We start from the raw sequence: 20,403 nt of genomic DNA, 5'->3' as shown, positions 1-20,403 counted from the left end.
AAAAATTGTGTAATTACAAAAATGTAAATTTTTTGCATAAATACTTTATTTTACAAAACATTGAATATTAGTTGTACAACTTGCTGATAAATAGTACATAATATTATTAGTAAACAAAATTTGATTGTACAATATGAAATTTGCCTAAGATTAAACTTAGATATGTATATATTAAAAATCAAAGGATTAATAAAGCAATATTAACAATTTAATAGAGCCTATTACTATCATTTAAAAACATTTAAGTCTCTTGTTTAATATTTCTAAATATATATGAAAAATATTTAAAAAAATAATAAACATTACTTATATTTTGCTAGGTATAAAATTCTATCAGTTCCCATTTATAAATATATACACAATTCCTGTATACACAAAACTAATTTAAATATTCACATGGTTCTAATTTAAAATTACATCAGTTCTTTGATTGTTCGCTAGGATTATTACCGAACACTTTGAGTTCATTTCTTAATACCTTGCCTGAAGGGTTACGAGGAATAAGATCCAAAAATTTTACACCCCCAGCTAATTTTTTATAGGCTACAACATTCTTTTCCACATGTTCCAAAATAGCTTTTTCGCTTATGTCAGATCCTGGTTTTCTAACAACAAATGCCCTCGGAATTTCTCCAGATAACACATCAGGTATTCCAACAACTGCAACATCAGCAACACCATTCAGTTGCAAAATTAAACTTTCTAATTCGGTTGGTGATACCTGCAAAAATGAAAAGAAAATCATTTAACACATTAAAATAACAAATAATTATTCATTTTACAAGTTTTAGGTTCAACTAAACAATTTAAGGTCAATGAAAAAAAAAATTTAATTCCTTAAAACATCTTATTTGTATTATGTTTAGAACGTTTTAAATAACCCATTATTCTTTAGAGCAACAATAATAATTTAATTTTAATCTACTTCGTTCTAAACTTAATTTTATTTAAAACTTAAGTTTTAAACTTAATATTTGATAATTTAAAAATTTATGTATATAAATTTAAATATTTGCAAAGTACAAAGACATCCGCAGAAATTTTTTTAGCTTCGATGAGAAACTAAGAAGGTATTGATTGGTTTTACTATGTGTTTTTTTTTTTTGTGTCCGTTACAACTTTTTTTCAGCTCTAACAATACGTCAAAAAATCACAAATCGTATCTAGTCGAAGACATTACCCTTCAAAATTGAAAAAATTTCCCTCGTTCCCCGTAAATGGGGGAAACCTCCAAAAAAATTACAAATTTAAAAATCGCTAATTTTCGAAATTTTTTCAATTTTTTTTACTAAAAACTGCCGTAACTTTTTCAAAAATGAACATATCAATATAATTTTTTTTTTATAGATGCTTGATGTCTTTACCTATCATTTGGTATATTTTTTTTGTAAATTTGACACTTAACCTGCTAACAGGGGGGGATTTAAAATGAAAACTTTTTCACAAAATATTAACTTTTTTAACTTAACTTTTGAAAATGTTCCGGAAGGTCTGACACTTTTATATATATCTTAAATTAAAGCTAGTGTAATGTACTTTAATTTGAAAAAAAAAAATTTGACCTCTGGACTTGTCTTCATGGAGAAAACGGCTACCGAATGCTATTTTTGTGTGAAAATTTTCGATTTTATAATTTACATTTTTAACTTTATTATGCTATAACTTATTGAAAAGTGTATGGATCAACACAATTTTTTTATGAGAGATAATATTTTTTAATAATCCCTTTTTCATTCGACATACTTTATCTTAATCAGGATATTAATAAGGAACTAGCAGATCATGTAGCTTTTGGAATAATACACCAATTTTTTAAAATTAAGCACTATCTAAAGATTTGCATCGAAGTGTTTTTTTTTATAGTGATTTTAATCACTGTCAGATATCATTATACTTTATACAACTATGCCACGTCACCACTGTGCCGCGACCCCCTGTGTTGTAGAGATGGAAAGTTTAGTTCATTCAATTGAATAGTTCAAATGAACTATTCTTAAGTTCACTAATTTTATTGATCATGCTGATATTGTTTGGCAATGAACTATTCATTTTATCACTATTAGTACAGCAGTACACACTTCAGTAGTAGTTCACACTACTTATGGGCAATTAAGTTATAAACTAACCTTAACCTGAACATCATAAACTAAGAAAAAATTATTATCAATACCCTCATGGCTCATGTTATCATTATCACCTAATTCAAGGTGGAAATATTGACCAGTAGTCCTAAGTTAAATCAGAAATCTGATCTAATATTTGTACATTGTATGAATTTATTTTATTGTTAAACTGTTAAAAACCGTGTAACATTTTAACAATATAATTTATTTGTTATCTAATTGTTAACAGCTATTAACCATTTACAGGATTTCGAACAACGAACCACGGAGAATTTTTAAAGAAGTTCGCGAACTATTTCATTTATACATTGCTACCAATTTTTTTCGAACTGTGAATTGTTAAGTTACAGGTACTGAAACAGTTAAGAATAGTTCATCTAAGTGAATAGTTCAAATGAACTATTCGTTCACGAACTTGACATCTCTACTGTGTTGTGTTTTTACTTAGTTGGTTTATTGTATTTAATCATAGCTTAATTTCCATTACTTATATAATATATTATACCATAATACAATTAATATACTAATTAATTGTTGTAACCATAAATTATAAATAAAGAATTTTTTTTGTATGTATTTTCAAGAGCTTATTAATTCTTATTAAATTATTTTTATAATAAAACTATTTATAGTTTATTTAAAAAAAAAAATTTCAGACTTTATTTTGTCTTCACGAGGAAAATGGCTACTGAATGCTATTTTTGTGTGAAAATTCTCGATTTTATTTTTTATATTTTTAACTTTATAATGCTATAACTTATTGAAAAGTGTATAGATCAATACAATTTTAATATGAGAAGTAGTATTTATATACATCTTTCATTCGACATACTGTTTTTTTTTAAACGGACCATTTTCCTGTATACGGGGGGAGGGGGGGTCAAATCTAAAAAATGTATATAGAAAGTAGAACTTTTTCAACTTAACTTTTGAAATTGTTCCGGAAAGTCTGACACTTTTATATATATCTTAAATTAAAAGATAACGTGATATACTTTATTATGAAATAAAAAAAATTTCAGACTATTATTTTGTCTTCACAGTGAAAACACAGACATCAAAATTAATCCCTCTTTCATTCGACATACTTTATCTTAATCGAGATATTAATAAGGAACCAGCAGATCAAGTAGCTTTTGGAATAAAACACCAATTTTTTTTAAATTAAACACTATCTAAAGATTTGCATCGAAGCGTTTATTTTTGATAGTGATTTTAATCACTGTCAGATATCATTATACTTGATCCAACTATGCCACGTCACCACTGTGCTGTGACCTACCTGGGTTTTTAATATTTGGTTTCACTATGAAACCAAATAAATATTAGTCCAGCGTTATATATTTAATAAGCAATAAAAAAGAAATGATTGTGATGTCTAAAATTTTAAAGGCACCTCTTTAAATTTTTTTTATACAATCCCTAGAGAAACATCAATATTTAATGTGAAATAATAAATTATTAGTTTTATATTCTTATATTTCCCGAACTTAACATGCTTCGAATGGTGGTGGCCCTCTTTCACATGTTAGGGAGTAAAAGAGGGTTCTTGGCTAGGCTAATGATGGACTAAACGAGTATTATGGCTGGCTTATGTCATAAACCAGAGATCAATAAAAAATTCACAAGAAAATCTCGTTGGCACCCAGGGTATCGAACCGGGGATTCCATGTGTCGATATATACGTTTAAATCACTAGGCTAGGCAGACCCCTATTTAACATGCAATTTAATTTCAAAAAATTATCTAATAATTTTTGAATTAGTTTTGTTACAAATAACTAAATTTTAACTATATATAAAAATTAACGTCTATATTTAATATTGTTAATTTTTTATACTATATTTATTTACCTATCAAATTGTATCACATTTTTCAAAAAAATACAAAGATCTTATTCCCCATAAAATATTGTAAAATTAATATATTTATGACTATATAATACATTAAGATACACCGAAAAACACGGTTCTTATGAACAGTAGTAAACTCGTATTTATATTTGGGAGTTGCTTTTTCATAAGAAATAACAATACCAATATTAGCATTAAGTTATCGATCATTATGGAGAAAGCAGTGTAACAAATTTTAGCAGTGTACACATTTAAAAATGTATTATTTCTTCCATGATCAGCGCATGCGCCCGACACTCGTTATTGTTTTTCTTATCTTTATTCTTAATAATTTGTAGCTGTACATTTTACTTCCATACGAGTAGAAGCGGCCTGGTTGTTGTTTACATTGATTTACTAACTTTCATTACCAATAAAAGTCATCAAGTGTTTTGAAAATTAATAAACAGTTATAATTAAAACAATCATTAGAAAAATTGAAAATTATAAAATATATGTATAATTACAATGATCGAAAACGCTGAACTAATAATGCAAATGCTGGAAATGTATCAAATGTATAAACAACAAGTCCCTGTTGAACTTGAAGAATATCTTCGGTATGTCGCTAAAACAGGTAATACTCTTTTCCAATGGACTCTTGTAAAACCATTTATCAGAGAAAAGATCTTAAATGTCATTGCACAGTTTACTGAACAAACTTGCTTAGCTGATATACCTCCATATCCAAATGTAGACCCATTTAATTATGAAGCAATGAAGAATATGTTGTTAGAACGCTTTGATACATTCAATGGACCTCCATTTACAATTCAAAGATTATGTGAACTTTTATCTACGCCAAGAAAAGAATATAATAGGGTAGATAAGTTCATGCGCGCTGTAGAAAAAAATATATTAGTTGTAAGTACATGTGATTTAAAAGCTAAACGTGATGAAACAATTGTTAATGGCATCCCAGAACGTTGGGAAAATGGTAAAGAAACTGATATAAATATGGATTTTGTTGAAAAGAATAACATAATTAGTACTGATGTTAATATTCTTAATGCAAATGAAACTGTTGAAAGTTTATTAAGTGAATTAGAATCTATGAAAACACCAGAAACAAAGCCAGAGGAAAATAAAGAACAATTTGTTAATGAAGTGTCAAATCAAGAAGAAAATGAATTTAATCCCAAAGAATCAAACAATGATCAACAACCCGATAACCTTTCATTACCAAATTCACATACAACAGAAGAACCTCAAAGTAAAATTAAAGAATTTAATGAAAAAGAACTTTCATCAGATGAAGCTAAAGAAGAGCTACAAGAAACTACTGAAACAAAATCCAGAGAATTAAATAATGAAATAATAAAAAGTCCATTAGATGATTGTAAAGATCTTCCGAATGAAATAATCTCAAATTGTGGAGAATCTAGTGTAAATGATCCAGTTTCAGAAGAAAATAAGATAGAAGATCTCAACTTATTAGTTACTGAACCCAATCGGATAGAAGGTTCTATTATTCATCAAACTCCAGATTGTGATAATAAGCAAGATTCTCAAATCATACAATCAAATGATTTGGAGGAAATAAATGAAGAACAAAATAATATGGATATATGTACTGAAGATAATTCAAAGACATTAAATAATGAAGAAGCTAATGATGATTTACACAGTATTAATTCTACAGAGGTTCAAAACAGAGAGAGCGAAAATTCAATTAAAAATGAATCAGTAATAGAAGCAAATAATTCACAAAATTATTTGGAGTCTAACAATATTGAAAATGTTCATGAAGAAAACAATAAATCAGATATAAATGAAAGTGGAATTACTGAGTCATACACAACTACAGAAATGAAAGATGCAAGTGACGAAAAATTGACTGAGAATGAGTAGATTTAGTAAATAATAGACCTTATAAATGTATTTCTTGACTGTTTAGGTTAATGTTGAAATTACTTGGATTAGTAATTGTTGTATGATTTATCATCCATTTGATACAATTGAATCCGAACAAGTTGTTTAATTTAATGTACAAAAAATTATTTCAAATAAATTATATTAAGTGCAAATTTGATATGATTAAATTTAATTCCAAAATTATACATGTAGTTTTAATTTTAAAATAAAAAAAACCTGAAGATTATTTAGAATTAATAAAAAAAAAAAACGGTGTTGTCATTTATAGGCAAGATCTTTTGTAATACGATATTTAAGGCCCAGTTTTCAATATATAAAGCATTTTATTAGGATTATCTTAGATAATTGTCTTTGAACACAAAATTAGATTTACATAATAAATAATTAAAAAAAAAACTAATTTTACAATTTAAATTTTTAAGGTATTTTTGTCATTTTAATATTTTTTAAAGCATAATTTGGAAAAAATTACTTTTTTTTTTTTTACAAAAATTAGGTAAATTAAAAGTATAATCAGAAAAATTATGGAGATTTTTTGATATGTATTACTTTTTTTATGTTATGTATACAAATATTCTTAGGCCCAATCGTGGGAATAAGGTGAAAATACCTGTACATTTATATAGAAATATTAAAGAAATAATTAAAAGAAATGATGTTTCTTGAAGTATTATAACATTTTTAGAAGTTTTTAAAGACATTTTTCAATATTTTTTTAGGGAATTTAAGTCTAGACTATTATGTTTATCTAGGATGATAGTATTTAATCTCAGTATAAAATATTTTGTAATAAATATTTTCAAATTTTAATTATCATTTAATTGGTAATTTTACATTATAAATTAATTTTGCTTTAATCTTTTAAATTATTATTGATTTTCAAATCTTTAGATAGTGTTTAATTTAAAAAAAATTGGTGTTTTATTCCAAAAGCTACTTGATCTGCTGGTTCTTTATTAATATCTCGATTAATTGTGTGGATCCATAAACTTTTCAATAAGTTATAGCATTTTAAAGTTAAATATAATATAAATAATAAAATCGAGAATTTTCACATGAAAATAGCATTCGGTAGCCATTTTCGCCGTGAAGACAAGTCCAGAGGTCAAATTTTTTTTTTTCAAATTAAAGTACATTACATTAGCTTTAATTTAAGATATATATAAAAGTGTCAGACCTTCCGGAACATTTTCAAAAGTTAAGTTAAAAAAGTTAATATTTTGTGAAAAAGTTTTCATTTTAAATCCCCACCTTTTAGCAGGTTAAGTGTCAAATTTACAAAAAAAATATATCAAATGATAGGTAAAGACATTAAGCATCTATAAAAAAAAAATTATATTGATATGTTCATTTTTGAAAAAGTTACGGCAGTTTTTAGTAAAAAAAATTGAAAAAATTTCGAAAATTAGCGATTTTTAAATTTGTAATTTTTTTGGAGGTTTCCCCCATTTACGGGGAACGAGGGAAATTTTTTCAATTTTGAAGGGTAATGTCTTCGACTAGATACGATTTGTAATCTTTTGACGTATCGTTGAAAGAAATCGGTTCGGTGAGAGCTGAGAAAAAGTGGTAACAGACACAAAAAAAAAAAAACACATCATAGTAAAACCAATACCTTCTCAGCTTTGCATCGAAGCTAAAAATTTTCTCAATTAAGTCTTTTCTTTTTTTTAATTTGAATTTTCTGTTTAATAATTGTTGACTATCACATATATACTTTTTATAAAAATTAATACATCTATGATTAGGCTAAATAAAAATCTAAATATATATCAAAAAGGGTAAATAAAAAAATTTGAATATAGAGTTTTTTTTTAGTTACACCCTTTAGCTTAATCTTAAAATACATACATCTTAAAGAATTTTCTTAAATATATAAAGGCTAGGAATTTTAAGCATTTATAAAATTTGTTTAATCCTCGTTTGAGCACCCAACCTTGTTTATGATTATGATAGATATGTAAAGTACCACAGGAACATTTTTTTATTCTAAGAGGAGTGATCCTCTCACACTCCATAAATAAATTCTTATATTAATATATGTTGTGCAGTGTTCAGAAAAATAAACCCAAATATTAATTGATCATTAATTTCAAATACTTGGTATTATTATAATATAAAAATTAATAAAAAAATCTCAAATTTAGCTTAATGTACCTAAATATTGTTATTTTTCTGGTTATTAAAGAAGGATTGAAATAGATTTTTTCATAGAAACCTTCAAAATTATTTTTTAAAAGTAAAATTTTCATTAATATAAATAAATATATAATTCATTTTCATAAAATTATAAATAAATCTAAAAGAAGCATATATATTCTATAAACCCCTCATAACTAAAATATATTTTGATCAAGTTAAAAGAAATAGTAGTAGAACTCCTAAAAGCTGAAAGAGAGAGTTAGAACCCTACTCATCTTGTTGCAAAGATGAAACTTATTTATCTTTCATTAACTAAACTGGGTCCGGGCACAGCAATAAATTAAATTATATTAAAAATTCAAGTTCCACGAAAAGATAGGGAGTTATATACTTCCTTACTTACTTGATTGCCTTTTACTTTAATTAGTTCTTTTGTTCTATCTACAATGTAGAAATACCCATCTTCATCATAATAAGCAACATCACCTGTATGTAACCAACCATCTTCATCTATTGTTTCATTTGTGGCTGGTTTGTTGTTTAAATAACCAACCATTACCTATGATAATGAAACATAAATTTAAAGTGAACACCATATTGATATGATATTATAAATAGAAGTAGTTAAATAGTTATTTTATATATATTTCTAACAACAATTTGTAATAAACATTGAAAGTTACTATAAATTACCTGTGGCCCTTTAACAAATAATTCTCCGGATTTATGAGGCCCCAAATCTTTTCCACTAGATAAACACACCACTCTTGCTTGAGTTCCTCGGACCAGTTGTCCCGTACTACCAATTTTGTTTTGAGGCAACTTAAACCTTGTGTACAAACTTACAGGAGACGACTCGGTCATACCATAACCTACATTTAAGTTTTTGAAATAATTAAAATTTTTAAGTTTATATAGTCACGTTAAAATAACACAAATTTTAAAACCAGTGGTAATAATTCTTATAGGATTCCAAATTAACATATGTGTATCATTGAATTATAAATTTGATTTATTACCTTGTCTAATAATAATATCTTTTTGAGCTTTTTGTATGAAATTATCGATGAGAGCTTTTGAAGCAGGAGCTGCTCCACATGTAATTTCTTTAATAGAACTTAAGTGCTCCGGCTTTACTGATGGATGAGACGCCAAGAATAACAGTAAAGAAGGTACAACAAATAACATTGTTGGCTACAATAAAAATATATATCATTTTTTAAGTATTGCAGCATTATTTAATAAATTCTGAGTATTTATTTATTTATTATTTGTACCTTGTACTTAAGCACACACTCAATATAGGATTCGGGAGTAAACTTCGGTATGGTGATCATATGAAGACCGTAAGATAATACTCCGTTTAAAATACCATTGAAACCGTAAATATGAAAAAATGGTAAAACACTGAGAATTCTTTCTTGGTAATCATCTGTCGTACAAAAATGATGTTATCATATTATTTTACTAATTGATTGCATGGCAAATATAAATTCAGGTTAATATTGTACATACATTTGGGAAAGATGCATTTATCTCTCTAAACATTGTTTAGCAAAATTTCCTTAAGTATAATCATTATGCAAAAACACTTTGTAAAACAAAGATAGTATCAAAAACATTTAAAAATACTTACCAGAAGTGGGTATATAGTTTATGAGTTCAGAGTGCTTGCTCTGTTCTAAGTTAATTGCACAGTTTCGATGAGTCAACATAACGCCTTTTGGAAGTCCTGTAGTACCACTTGAGTATGGCAATAAGGCGACTTCATCGGGATGTGATTCTGGTAACTCTTCAGGGGACTGGCCCGTGACAATTGTTTTAAAATCATAAATACGAGATTTCTCATCAGCAACTTCGTCACCTCCAAAAACAACCGTACCTCTATAGTTCTGCAATGATGGCGATATTTCTTGAATAACAGGCAACAACAACGAAATAGTCATGCACAATTTCACGCCGGCGTTTTCAAACTGACGTTTTACCTCTCCTAAAAATTATAAATTTAAATTAATAAAAGAACACCAATAATATTAGTGTTATATTAATATAGTATAATACATTATATTAGTATATAATATATATATTATATTAATAATATAGTGTTGACTATTCATACCTGCAGTGTAAAGAGGATTCACAAAAGTTACTACTAATCCGGCTTCGAGAGCTCCGTGAATGGCAAAAACGTATTCTGGTAAATTAGGAAGTAGTAAACCAACCACATCGCCTTTTTTCAAACCAAGTTTAGAAATAAGTGTACTGGCAAAAAGTCTACATATCATACGACCTTCACCATACGTATACGATCTACCACTACTGCCACAAGTCTATAAAAATCAAAAATAATTCTATAAATAAAAATTAATAAATTATTTTGTGAACACTTGGACTTGGATTTTATTGATGTTAAAAATTTAACATAAATAGTTTATATACATTTCTTCTAAGCCAGCAGCTTATATATGTATGTTTTATGTGTTATATATTAATATTAGTATGTTTTCTCTATTAAAGTATGAATCAGCATTGACAAACATTGATAAATTTTTCGATTACATGATAAAATTTTTGTTATGTTATCATTTTTTAGACTACGAATATATCTATCTATTAAGTAAAAAAAATCAATATAACCAAGGATATAGTTATTATCAGTAATTAAAATAAGCTTGCAGAATGAGAAAGCGTAAACTTAAGTTTTGCTATATCAGTATGTTTAATGTTGCAATCAGTAGGTCTAACTTGAAAAGTAGAACTACGATTTAAAAACTATAATTTTGATAATTTATGTAAAAGGCTTCTAAAAAAAGTGATAAGATTACTCAGAACTATTTGATTTTGCAAGTACCCATACTTACTTACCAACTTACTCACCTGCAACACTACATCGATGGTCATGTTGAAAATGACATTGCACTCTTTATTAAAATTACATACTAAATTTTGTTTTCTTTAGGTATCATCAAATTTTTTTACAGCAGAACATTTTTCAGTCATACAAAACTGTAAAAAAAGAGAACTTTTCAGATAGGACTTTCTCATTAGATACGAGTTTACTTTAAGATATCACTTCGAAGTCTGTAAGTAGATCTACGCATCAACAAGTTAAAGTTTTAAATATTACTAAAAATCAGTTAAGTTGGCTTATAATATCCAGATGTGGAATGAGTTCCTAGAATACCAAAAAGATTCTCTGTAAGCTAATTATCCTTCAATAACATTTGAATGATTTATCTAATTACTATAGTAGATTGGGTTGGGTTTGCCACAGTAATTAACTACTTTGAATTTTTCAACCTGATCATGTTATAGTGTTATATGTAATAAACTAATAAAATTTGTTTGTTTAATGCTCTTATTTTATAAAAGCATTTGTTGAGGTTTTATTTATTGTTTTAAAATAATGCAATAACCTAAGTTTTTATAAAGAAAAATATTTCTTCTTAGTAAGTTACAAAAAATATCTTAAAAAAATGTGCATATAAATCATTACTTAATTGTTTTTTAAGATTAAGAATAATTTTGTTAACAAATAAATGTTATTTTTGTTCTTGTATGAGCTTGACCTGCACAACATTCTAAGAAATTTCCATACGAGTGCATTATTATGATGTTGCTGGGTCATACAAAAATTATTTACGTAGGCAAAAGTCTCATAACATTATCCGTAATTATGTGTTTACTTATAGTATCAAATCCATAACTTTTCATTGAAATCATATTTTCTATTTTTTTTTTTATTTATAATTTAATAACGAACTTTTTTTTATTGGTTAGTCAATCTCTATAAATTTTACACCAAAAAACTTTTTTATTTATCGCAGTACATTAATAATAAAATAATATAATTATTCTACGTATGTGTAGATTCGATTTTATTAGACTATAAAAATTAATAATTATTTTAAAATTTAAAATTAAATTTAAATTGTTTTTAAATGAGATAAATAATTCATTTTAAACAATTTCATGACCTTTTTTAATTCAAATATATATCTCACGCAAAATGTTTGAAATACAACAGTTGAAATAAAAATGAACATTAAAACAAATAAGACTCCCATTCCTAGCTTATCTAATATTAGCTATTACAATTTACCAATCAAATTATAATTATTAAACAAAGTAATATAAATTTCACCTAAAAATCTTTCAATTTTGTAGGATTCAAATGTTATACTCAACTAGCATAGAATCTCAATTCAATTTAATTTATACTAAGAAACATGTTTTATCTAAATTTAGTATCAAAAATTAGTTCATGAGTAATAATGTATTTCATTTTGTATTCGAAAACAAAAATATTGAGGCATCAAGGTATTCTAGAAATAAAGTTGGCCCTATGACAGTATTTTTCGATTAAGACCTTAAAACTTAATAAGCTTATGGTGTATTATTTTTTTGTCATTGCCATCTAAAAAACAAACTTGCCATATTGTTTAAAAAATTATAAATTTTTGGCATAGATACTTATATAGAGTGTTCAATAAGTAAAGAAACACGTTAATTGTTACAAACAATGAGAACAATAGAAACCCGTTTCCTTACTTACTGAACATTATATATTAAAATTTATGTCAAACAGGGACACGTTTAACTTTAAATTAAAAATTCCATTTTGAACTTAAAAAACACGCGCTCTTTTACTAATGAGTTAAAGTAGGTTAACTTAAATGAAAATATATGGCAGTTGAAATATCTCAGAAGTTGCATTATTATATCATATTAACTACAAAATACAGCTGTAATCTTTTCTTAATACTTTCATTAATAATAAACCCGGAAAATGAGTAACTTTGATGCAGACTCAACAAAGTAGTTACAAAGGTCATTTAATACAACATACGTCTAATAAGCATCTAGGAATCAAATAATAGTCATAACTATTATTAAATAATTTGAAGATAAACACAATGCGATTATACTAAACTGAAGTTAAAAATCGACGAAAGCTGAAATTGAGCGTTCACAGACACAAAAAAAATAAATAAAAAAAACACATCATAGTAAAATTAATACTTTCTCAGCTTCGCATCGAAGCTAAAAAAAATTATAAATGAAAGGGATAAATTAACAACAACAATAATTCTTCATTTAAATTGAAAGAAATTCTATTTATATACCCAAGGAGAAGTTTAATTTCTCTTAAAAGAAAATCTTATGCATCATTGAATATAAAGGAAAATTAATTACGGTTTAAGCTTTGCAAATATATATAAGTTGACCAAAGTAACAATTTATAAAAAAATTAATCAATTATTGACGAATGCATATTAAGAGAACGTAGTTGTCAATTAAATCTAGAACAACTCGTGTGTCTAACAAAAGCAAATTTTATGATTTCAATTGCGAAGTCATTATTACAATAAGTATGTTACGATTTTCTGAGCAAATGTTTTACTTCTTTATCTACGTTCTTAATACTACTGTTAACACTGTTCACAGATAAAAACAAGTGATCTACTTAAGGAAAAATTTAACAGTACATGTTAGTGTAAAATAATTTTACAGGTGAGATTTCTTTATATACGTTGTAAACTTCATAGTCATCTTGACACTGCAAATATATACTACAAGGTCTGATACATTAAATATTTTTAGCCTTCTATAAATAAAATATGATATCAAAAGTAATTAACTACCGATTTCAAAACGTATAATATACGTCTTGAAATCCACTCAAGTTCGTCTATTTCATAACTTGAGTGGAATAATAGAAGTTACCATACTTCTATTCTGCCGTGCTAAACAAAAACAGGATAACTCCATAATTAAAAAAAAAATTTTTTTGTTTCTATAGGTAAATTTAGTGGTTTTACACCGATTTTTGATGTAAAAATAGCATATTTCCTATTAAAACCAATCTAAAATTAAAATATAAATATACGGCAAGTTCAATATATTTGATGTTTTGTAAGCGAAAACACAGTAAATTCAAATACTAAGCAAAAACTTGGTATATCACATAAAAAATAATGGAGTTACCGTCTTTTGACTTATGTTTATACATTGGGAAAAAAGGGTATCTTGATTTACTATTAGAAATGTTTTTTTGTGTTCCTGAAAAATCATGTTGACTGGAGTTATCCTGTTTTCGCTTAGCACGGCAGTATTAATTCAATAAATTATTCTATAGAAAAAGTTTCATAAATTATTACTGAACATAAATATTACATAGTATTAGGTGGTACATCAAAACCTATATGGGGCCCCTGGACGATCGCACCCCTTCACTTAATCCATGCCTGATAATTAACAAAATAACATTTATATCTAAATAAATTTCAATGACTTCTAAGTTTAAACAAATATTGACTTGTTATATAATTAAAATTTTCTATTTGATCATTTAGACAATCGTGCAACTGCAAAAGACATTACTAATGTATTAATATATATTAATACATTAGTATTAATATTATTTAATACTATTTAATATTTCGGGCTCATACGACACTTATAATATTGCAAAGGTAAATTAGAATATAACATATATAGTTATATTATATAAGGGCTGTTCAGTAAGTAAGGAAACGTTTATAGTATTTTCATAGTTTGTAACAATTGACCTGTTTCCTTACTTAATGAACATTCTGTATATTTAGGCGGCCTACCTAGATCAGTCGGCAACGCGTCAAGCTGCAGTACGGGTACCGCGGTTCGAATTTGTTGCGCTGGGCTATGCAGATTCCTCGGTCCTCTCTAGAACAAGCAATAGCTTCTAGGGAGGACGTTAAACATAATTAAAAATAATAATAATAAATACCCATCCATGTTAAATTTTACAAACATCAAGCGGATTATAAATGAAGTCAATAGTTTTTTTAATTTTACACTTTACAACGAATTTAAATTAAATTATTATAAATATTTGTTTGATAATTGATACGATTTTTATTTTGAATTGCATTTTACACCTAATAACCCAATAGATGCCGTTTTAATTAGTTTAATTAATTGATTTATGATCATAGGAGTATCATTCTATTTGTGAGTACATCATTCCTTTAATTCATTAATATTGGCATGTTACTTAAACATATCAAAGTGCAAATTTCATTTTGTGTACAAATTTTAATTGTTCTAAAATAAATTCTGTTTAGTTAATCATTATCTATAAGAGTTCATACGTAAATAAAAGTATATATTCTAAAGTTTTTACGTTAGATAAATTAAATAATAAGTGAAAAATTAAAATAATACGAGATCAGCAATTCAATATTAGTTTAAATGACCAAAAATAATAATCAAGCTGTATTATAGAAAAACTTCAAATATGTAAACAAAATAAATCAATCGTGTGCACAATATTAATTATTTTATAGTATTAATTGGTTTTTATAGTAAGATTTATCAGTAGGTAAAGGTTATTGTCTCTCTATTAACGTCCATAAAATTAATGTAAATGTATTTTTTCATTCAAGGTAAATTAATTACAATTCTTTTGGACTTCAAACCACGACTTTTTATGAAAGTACTTGTTCTCTACTCGCTCAGACGCGTAAGGTACAGAACACCGAAATAAAACAATAACAAGCAGTCCAAAGTACGGCGAGAATTTACAACAGCAACAATTATAGTAATTTAAAAAAAATGTATTTAATTATAACTACAAAGCCGATTTGTTCGCTTAATAGTTTAACATTAATTTAAGAAATGAGAAAATATTTGTTTATTCGGCATTTTATAAGACCGTCGGACGTGGACTTTACACGCTTAGTCAATGGAGTATCTAATTCTAACAAATATTATTTATATAAATATTTCTGAAAATATAAAAATTACATAGACAAATCTTTTAGTAAGTTTACGAAAACAATATTTATAACAAGCTAAAAGTCGGCAGACAAAAATAAAACATGAAAAAATAATTATTAATAGTAAATAAAAAAAGTTTTCAAAAAGGGATCGTTCAACTGGCGAATAACCAGCCAGTGTTGTTTGCCAATATACGCTTTTAAATATTTATGTAATGATTAAAATACTAACTTGAAAAATAATGTTTATCAAAAAAAAATATAATAATTTTATGGTATTTAATATTTGATTGATTAATTTTTTTAAATAGTAAAATTGATAAAAATAACGTTAACTACCTACACATAACACTTATTTACAATCAATTATAATCATATTTAAGATAGTTCTAGATATCGTGAATATTCAACTTATTTTTCCAGTTCAAAATTTGGCCTTCTTTCAAAAACATCGTAGACATTATAAAATAACTTTAGATACTTCCATATAAGGAACGTCACAACAAAAGCTATTCTATTTGAAGAAAAATTCAACTTATATATTTATTAATATAACGTGTTTATAAGTAACGACTGTATCTTTTAGTTAAAAAAATTATTCTAATCAATGTCGTGTGATGAAGTTAGAAATACACGACTAATTTATATCAATAGAAAAAAACAGTTTTTCAGAATAACAAGTTAATCTAATAAGCAAGTCTTTCCAATAGAAATATTTCTATTTTTACAAAAACAGAAAACGAATTAAATAGATCAGATTTCAAAAAGGTACATAAAATGTGTTATGTGATATCAGCGACTTACTATCATCGGTTTGTCTTCCCATTTATCAATGTTGGCCCATATGTACTCGGGAAGGGTTGTGTCCACATTATCTACTGGTCCAAAAGGTGATTCTAGAATTATAGATCCAGAGCTACTATATGTCCGGAACCGTTGAAGCGAATGCCACGTGTGTCTTATCCCACAGCTGGACTTGCGTAGAACGGGACCAGTATAAAATATACGCCGGGCTTTGCTTATCACTCTTAAACGGTCCATAGTTATTTAATCGTTATCAAGTATTCTTGAAATGACGATGTACCGAGTCAGTATTGAAATGGTGAAATGTGATCGATAACTATGAAAATTAAATTATGAAGATGATACTAACGAATTATTTTGAATGGTAGTCGACCGCGCGAACGGGATAAAGGTATACAGATTACGATACGCAACAGCCGACAGACGAGAAACTACTGAATAGTTACTAGGCGCTTGGCACAAACGTAAACATGCAACACGTTGTGAGCACAACAATATATTATTCACCGATGGTGGGCGGCGCAATGCATTACTACAGCGGCCTACAGCATACGGAGTGAATATAAAACGAAATGCACTGAAATGTCATAGTACTTAGATTATTATTTGTTAAAATTTTGCGGTTTAGCGGACAATGTAACAATTCATACGATTTTTCCAAATAATTTATTAGCCATTTTAAATTTAATTTAGTTAGCTCTAGGATTAAACAAGGACTTTGTATAAAATGGTTATTTATTTCAGCATTTTTAAATAATTCTCTCAGTTATAAATTATAATTTGTAACCAAAGGTTAAAATTTGAAAGAAAGGTGGGGGATTTTTTTTTAACTTAAGATTAAAGAAAATGTTTATATATTAATAAATTATCATGTAAGAGACAACTCTTTAATAATGTACCACAAATTGTTATTATGTGGGTTATTCTAATTTTAACTATTATTATTAAATTTTTAAGGTTAAAATTTTCTATATAAAGTATATAGGTTATAAAAGCTAAAGGAAGTTTCATTGGTGAAATATATGAGGGTGAGTTCCTGAAAATGTAAAATAATGACTGAATCCTCCTAAAATTTATTATTATACGACCTTTTTTTTTCATTTATTGAGCTACCTAAGAAATACATATGTTTTTATTCCCCCGAAATTTTCATAAAATTTCTGCTTTGGGATGTTCTCTCTTTATTGAACCTTTATTAATGTCTTTGTCCCTATAACTGTTTAACTGATAACATATAATGAAAATAGATGTATGATGATAAAGAGGTTTGAAAAATAATTTATTTGCTTTCCTCTAAAACTTTTCCATAATTTGTAATAATCTACGGAAAAATTGGAAATTTTTAGTCCAATAGTTGAAATTTTATTTAGATAAATTTTTTCTTACGTCTTTAATTTAATTTAATTTTTTTAATTATTCTAAATGGGGTACTTACAAACTATAATCTCCAGCTTAATAATGGCATTATATTAAGTTTTAATCCAATAAATTCGAAAAGTATTTAATTAAAATACATTCCTCTTATATAACTCTGTGCGAGTTTGACAAATACGACCTATTAGTTGATAACGAGTCGTTCCAGAAACATTAAATTAATGAGCATTGTGACAGGCCCGATATTTTTTACACCAGTAATGATATCGTTATTAATTTTAAACAACCAGATATTAGTTATTATTTGTCTAACAAACTACACACGTAAATAAATAATGATATTCTTACGAGTTAATATTATATTAATGAAACACATTAAACGCTGAACAATGTAACTTTATTATATTATTTTTGCAAAACATTCTTGAAATTTTGAATTAATATACTAGAGTTTGTATATTAGTTCAATATTTTAATTAATTTTTAATAGAAGATATTACACATATAATAGAATAAGAGAATTATTAAAATAATGTTTGTGAAAGCACATAATTGCTTTCAGTCGTACAATTAATGTAACCTTAGTATTATTTTTAAATGTAAAAACTTGTTTTTAATATCAATGTGATTTTCTGTATTATAGAAATATATTTTTTTCTTTTCAAAATTATGGTTTGTGTTTATTGCGGATTTTTATATTTGTTAAAATATAATTACTAAATAAAATAAATTAACTATTTTAAAAAATTAAAAAATTATGATAACCCGGGAATGAAAGTTAGCAAAATGCGATTAGAATAATTAGTTGTGATTGTTATAATAAATATTTTCCGGCGTTTTCGCAAATTTTCATATAATATTAATAAAAATTTAATACTTTTACAGTTGAAAAACGTAAATTTTGATTGAATTATTCTATTATTTTATTTTTTACATAAAATGTATAAATATTTCTTCGAAATATCCATCGCATTTAAACTTATTTTAATCAACTTAAAACTTAAGATGTTATTATTTCTTAACCTCTCTGTATGGCGGTAAAATAATAGCGATCTAAGAAACGCGCCAGTGTTCGTTTCTGTGTGGTGGTGAGGTTAGAATGAATAAATTTCAATGTTAGTAACACGTTTGCATGCAACTGTCGCCATGGTTACAACAGACGCGTTACAACAGTTAACCGTGTGGTGTAAACGCGCCGAATGTGTCCCGAACGGTACAGAAAGATGAACGGCAACTATTAATTCAGTTCATAGATTATTCGCGTGGCGTTTATATCGTTTACAAATGATTCGGTCAACGGACTCTGTCATTCATTTCCTGAACACCAACACTACTGTTGTGCAATTTATGTAATTAGAACGTGCATATTGTAATTATAGTTCTCGTATCCTAAAGTTATTAAGACTATATCAAGCATAGGAATTAATTGAAAAAAACCCAGCACAGTGGGGTCGCGGCATAGTATAAATTTAATCTGACAGTGATTAAAATCACTATCATAAGAAACGCTTCGATGCAAATCTGTAGATAGTGTTTAATTTTAAAAAATTGATGGATAATTACAAAGCAACATCAACTTCTATTTCCTTAATTATACCCAGATTAGTAATTCTTTTAATTATATATTATATAATTTTTAAAATTAATTGTTTTCAAATTATTATTGATTTTGATTTTTAATATGTTAAAAGTAATAATTTTGAACCTATTTTTTATTGTCCTTTAAAGTTAAAGTTTTATTAAAAAAAAAAAATGAATTTATTACCATAACAAGTAGCTCAATTTGCAAGTTTGAAATTGACGTTATTAAATAGAAATATTTTGATTTGTTAATATTTGAAAAAGTTATGGCAGTTTTAAGTACAAAAAACATCCTTATAGAAGGTGATTTTTATCGCAAATATTACATTTTTTTTAAAATTTCGACAACAGTTTGCACATAGTAGATAAGGTGTCGGGACAAATTTTTTTATTTTATTTTATAGTACATAACATAATCTTTGATTTGATATATGTTTAAAGGACGCAGTATTTCCGGAACATTTTCAAAAATTAAGTTGAAAAAGTTAGTTTTTGTAAAAAAGTTGCTATTTTAAATCCCCTCTAATGAGCAGGTTAAGGGTTAGATTTTCAAAAAAATGATATCAAATGAAAGGGAAATATCTAAGGTTTTCGTATGAAAAAAAATTATTTTGATTTGTTTATTTTTGAAAAAGTTATGGGAGTTTTAAGAAAAAAAACACAGCACAGGGGGGTCGCGGCACAGTGGTGACGTGGCATAGTTGAATCAAATATAATGATATCTGACAGTGATTAAAATCACTATCAAAAAAAAATGCTTCGATGCAAATTTTTAGATAGTGTTCAATTTTAAAAAAATTGGTGTTTCATTCCAAAAGCTACTTGATCTGCTGGTTCCTTATTAATATCTCG

The 20,403-nt window shown here is 26.4% G+C and overlaps 2 protein-coding genes across 4 annotated transcripts; one reads left to right on the top strand and one right to left on the bottom strand.

Moving 5' to 3' along the window:
- Positions 1 to 246: 246 nt before the first annotated feature.
- On the bottom strand, positions 247 to 17,059 carry LOC126903534 (uncharacterized). 3 transcript variants are annotated; one of them, XM_050681722.1, is made up of 9 exons: positions 16,597 to 16,735; positions 10,898 to 11,038; positions 10,152 to 10,362; positions 9,669 to 10,022; positions 9,310 to 9,464; positions 9,052 to 9,226; positions 8,726 to 8,904; positions 8,436 to 8,591; positions 247 to 721 (listed from the first exon to the last, which is right to left on the bottom strand). In XM_050681722.1, exons 2-9 carry the CDS (start codon positions 10,931 to 10,933, stop codon positions 419 to 421), a joined length of 1,569 nt encoding a protein of 522 aa, XP_050537679.1. In that variant the 5' UTR covers positions 10,934 to 11,038; positions 16,597 to 16,735; the 3' UTR covers positions 247 to 418. The 3 variants fall into 3 exon arrangements, with proteins under 3 accessions (XP_050537679.1, XP_050537680.1, XP_050537678.1); XM_050681723.1 differs by having other exon boundaries at positions 10,910 to 11,038; XM_050681721.1 differs by lacking the exon at positions 10,898 to 11,038 and having other exon boundaries at positions 16,597 to 17,059.
- On the top strand, positions 4,319 to 6,073 carry LOC126903537 (serine/threonine-protein phosphatase 4 regulatory subunit 2). Its single transcript, XM_050681727.1, has one exon. The coding sequence runs from the start codon at positions 4,484 to 4,486 to the stop codon at positions 5,864 to 5,866; it is 1,383 nt and encodes a 460-aa protein (XP_050537684.1). The 5' UTR covers positions 4,319 to 4,483; the 3' UTR covers positions 5,867 to 6,073.
- Positions 17,060 to 20,403: the final 3,344 nt, after the last annotated feature.

Source organism: Daktulosphaira vitifoliae, unplaced genomic scaffold (genome assembly GCF_025091365.1).
Source record: "Daktulosphaira vitifoliae isolate Bord-2020 unplaced genomic scaffold, ASM2509136v1 Scaffold_4, whole genome shotgun sequence".
NCBI lineage: Eukaryota > Metazoa > Arthropoda > Insecta > Hemiptera > Phylloxeridae > Daktulosphaira > Daktulosphaira vitifoliae.
Note: the sequence above shows the minus strand (reverse complement) of the source record. Positions and strands in the feature narration are given on the sequence as shown.

Excerpts from the sequence above, each read along its gene's own strand:
- LOC126903537 (XM_050681727.1), top strand. The coding sequence starts at position 4,484 with ATGATCGAAAACGCTGAACTAATAATGCAAATGCTGGAAATGTATCAA.
- LOC126903534 (XM_050681721.1), bottom strand. The coding sequence starts at position 16,833 with ATGGACCGTTTAAGAGTGATAAGCAAAGCCCGGCGTATATTTTATACT. Across the intron at positions 10,363-16,596 it reads GGGAAGACAAACCGATGATA|ACTTGTGGCAGTAGTGGTAG; the intron begins GTAAGTCGCTGA and ends TGATTTTTATAG. Across the intron at positions 9,227-9,309 it reads AGTGTGTGCTTAAGTACAAG|CCAACAATGTTATTTGTTGT; the intron begins GTACAAATAATA and ends TTTTTATTGTAG.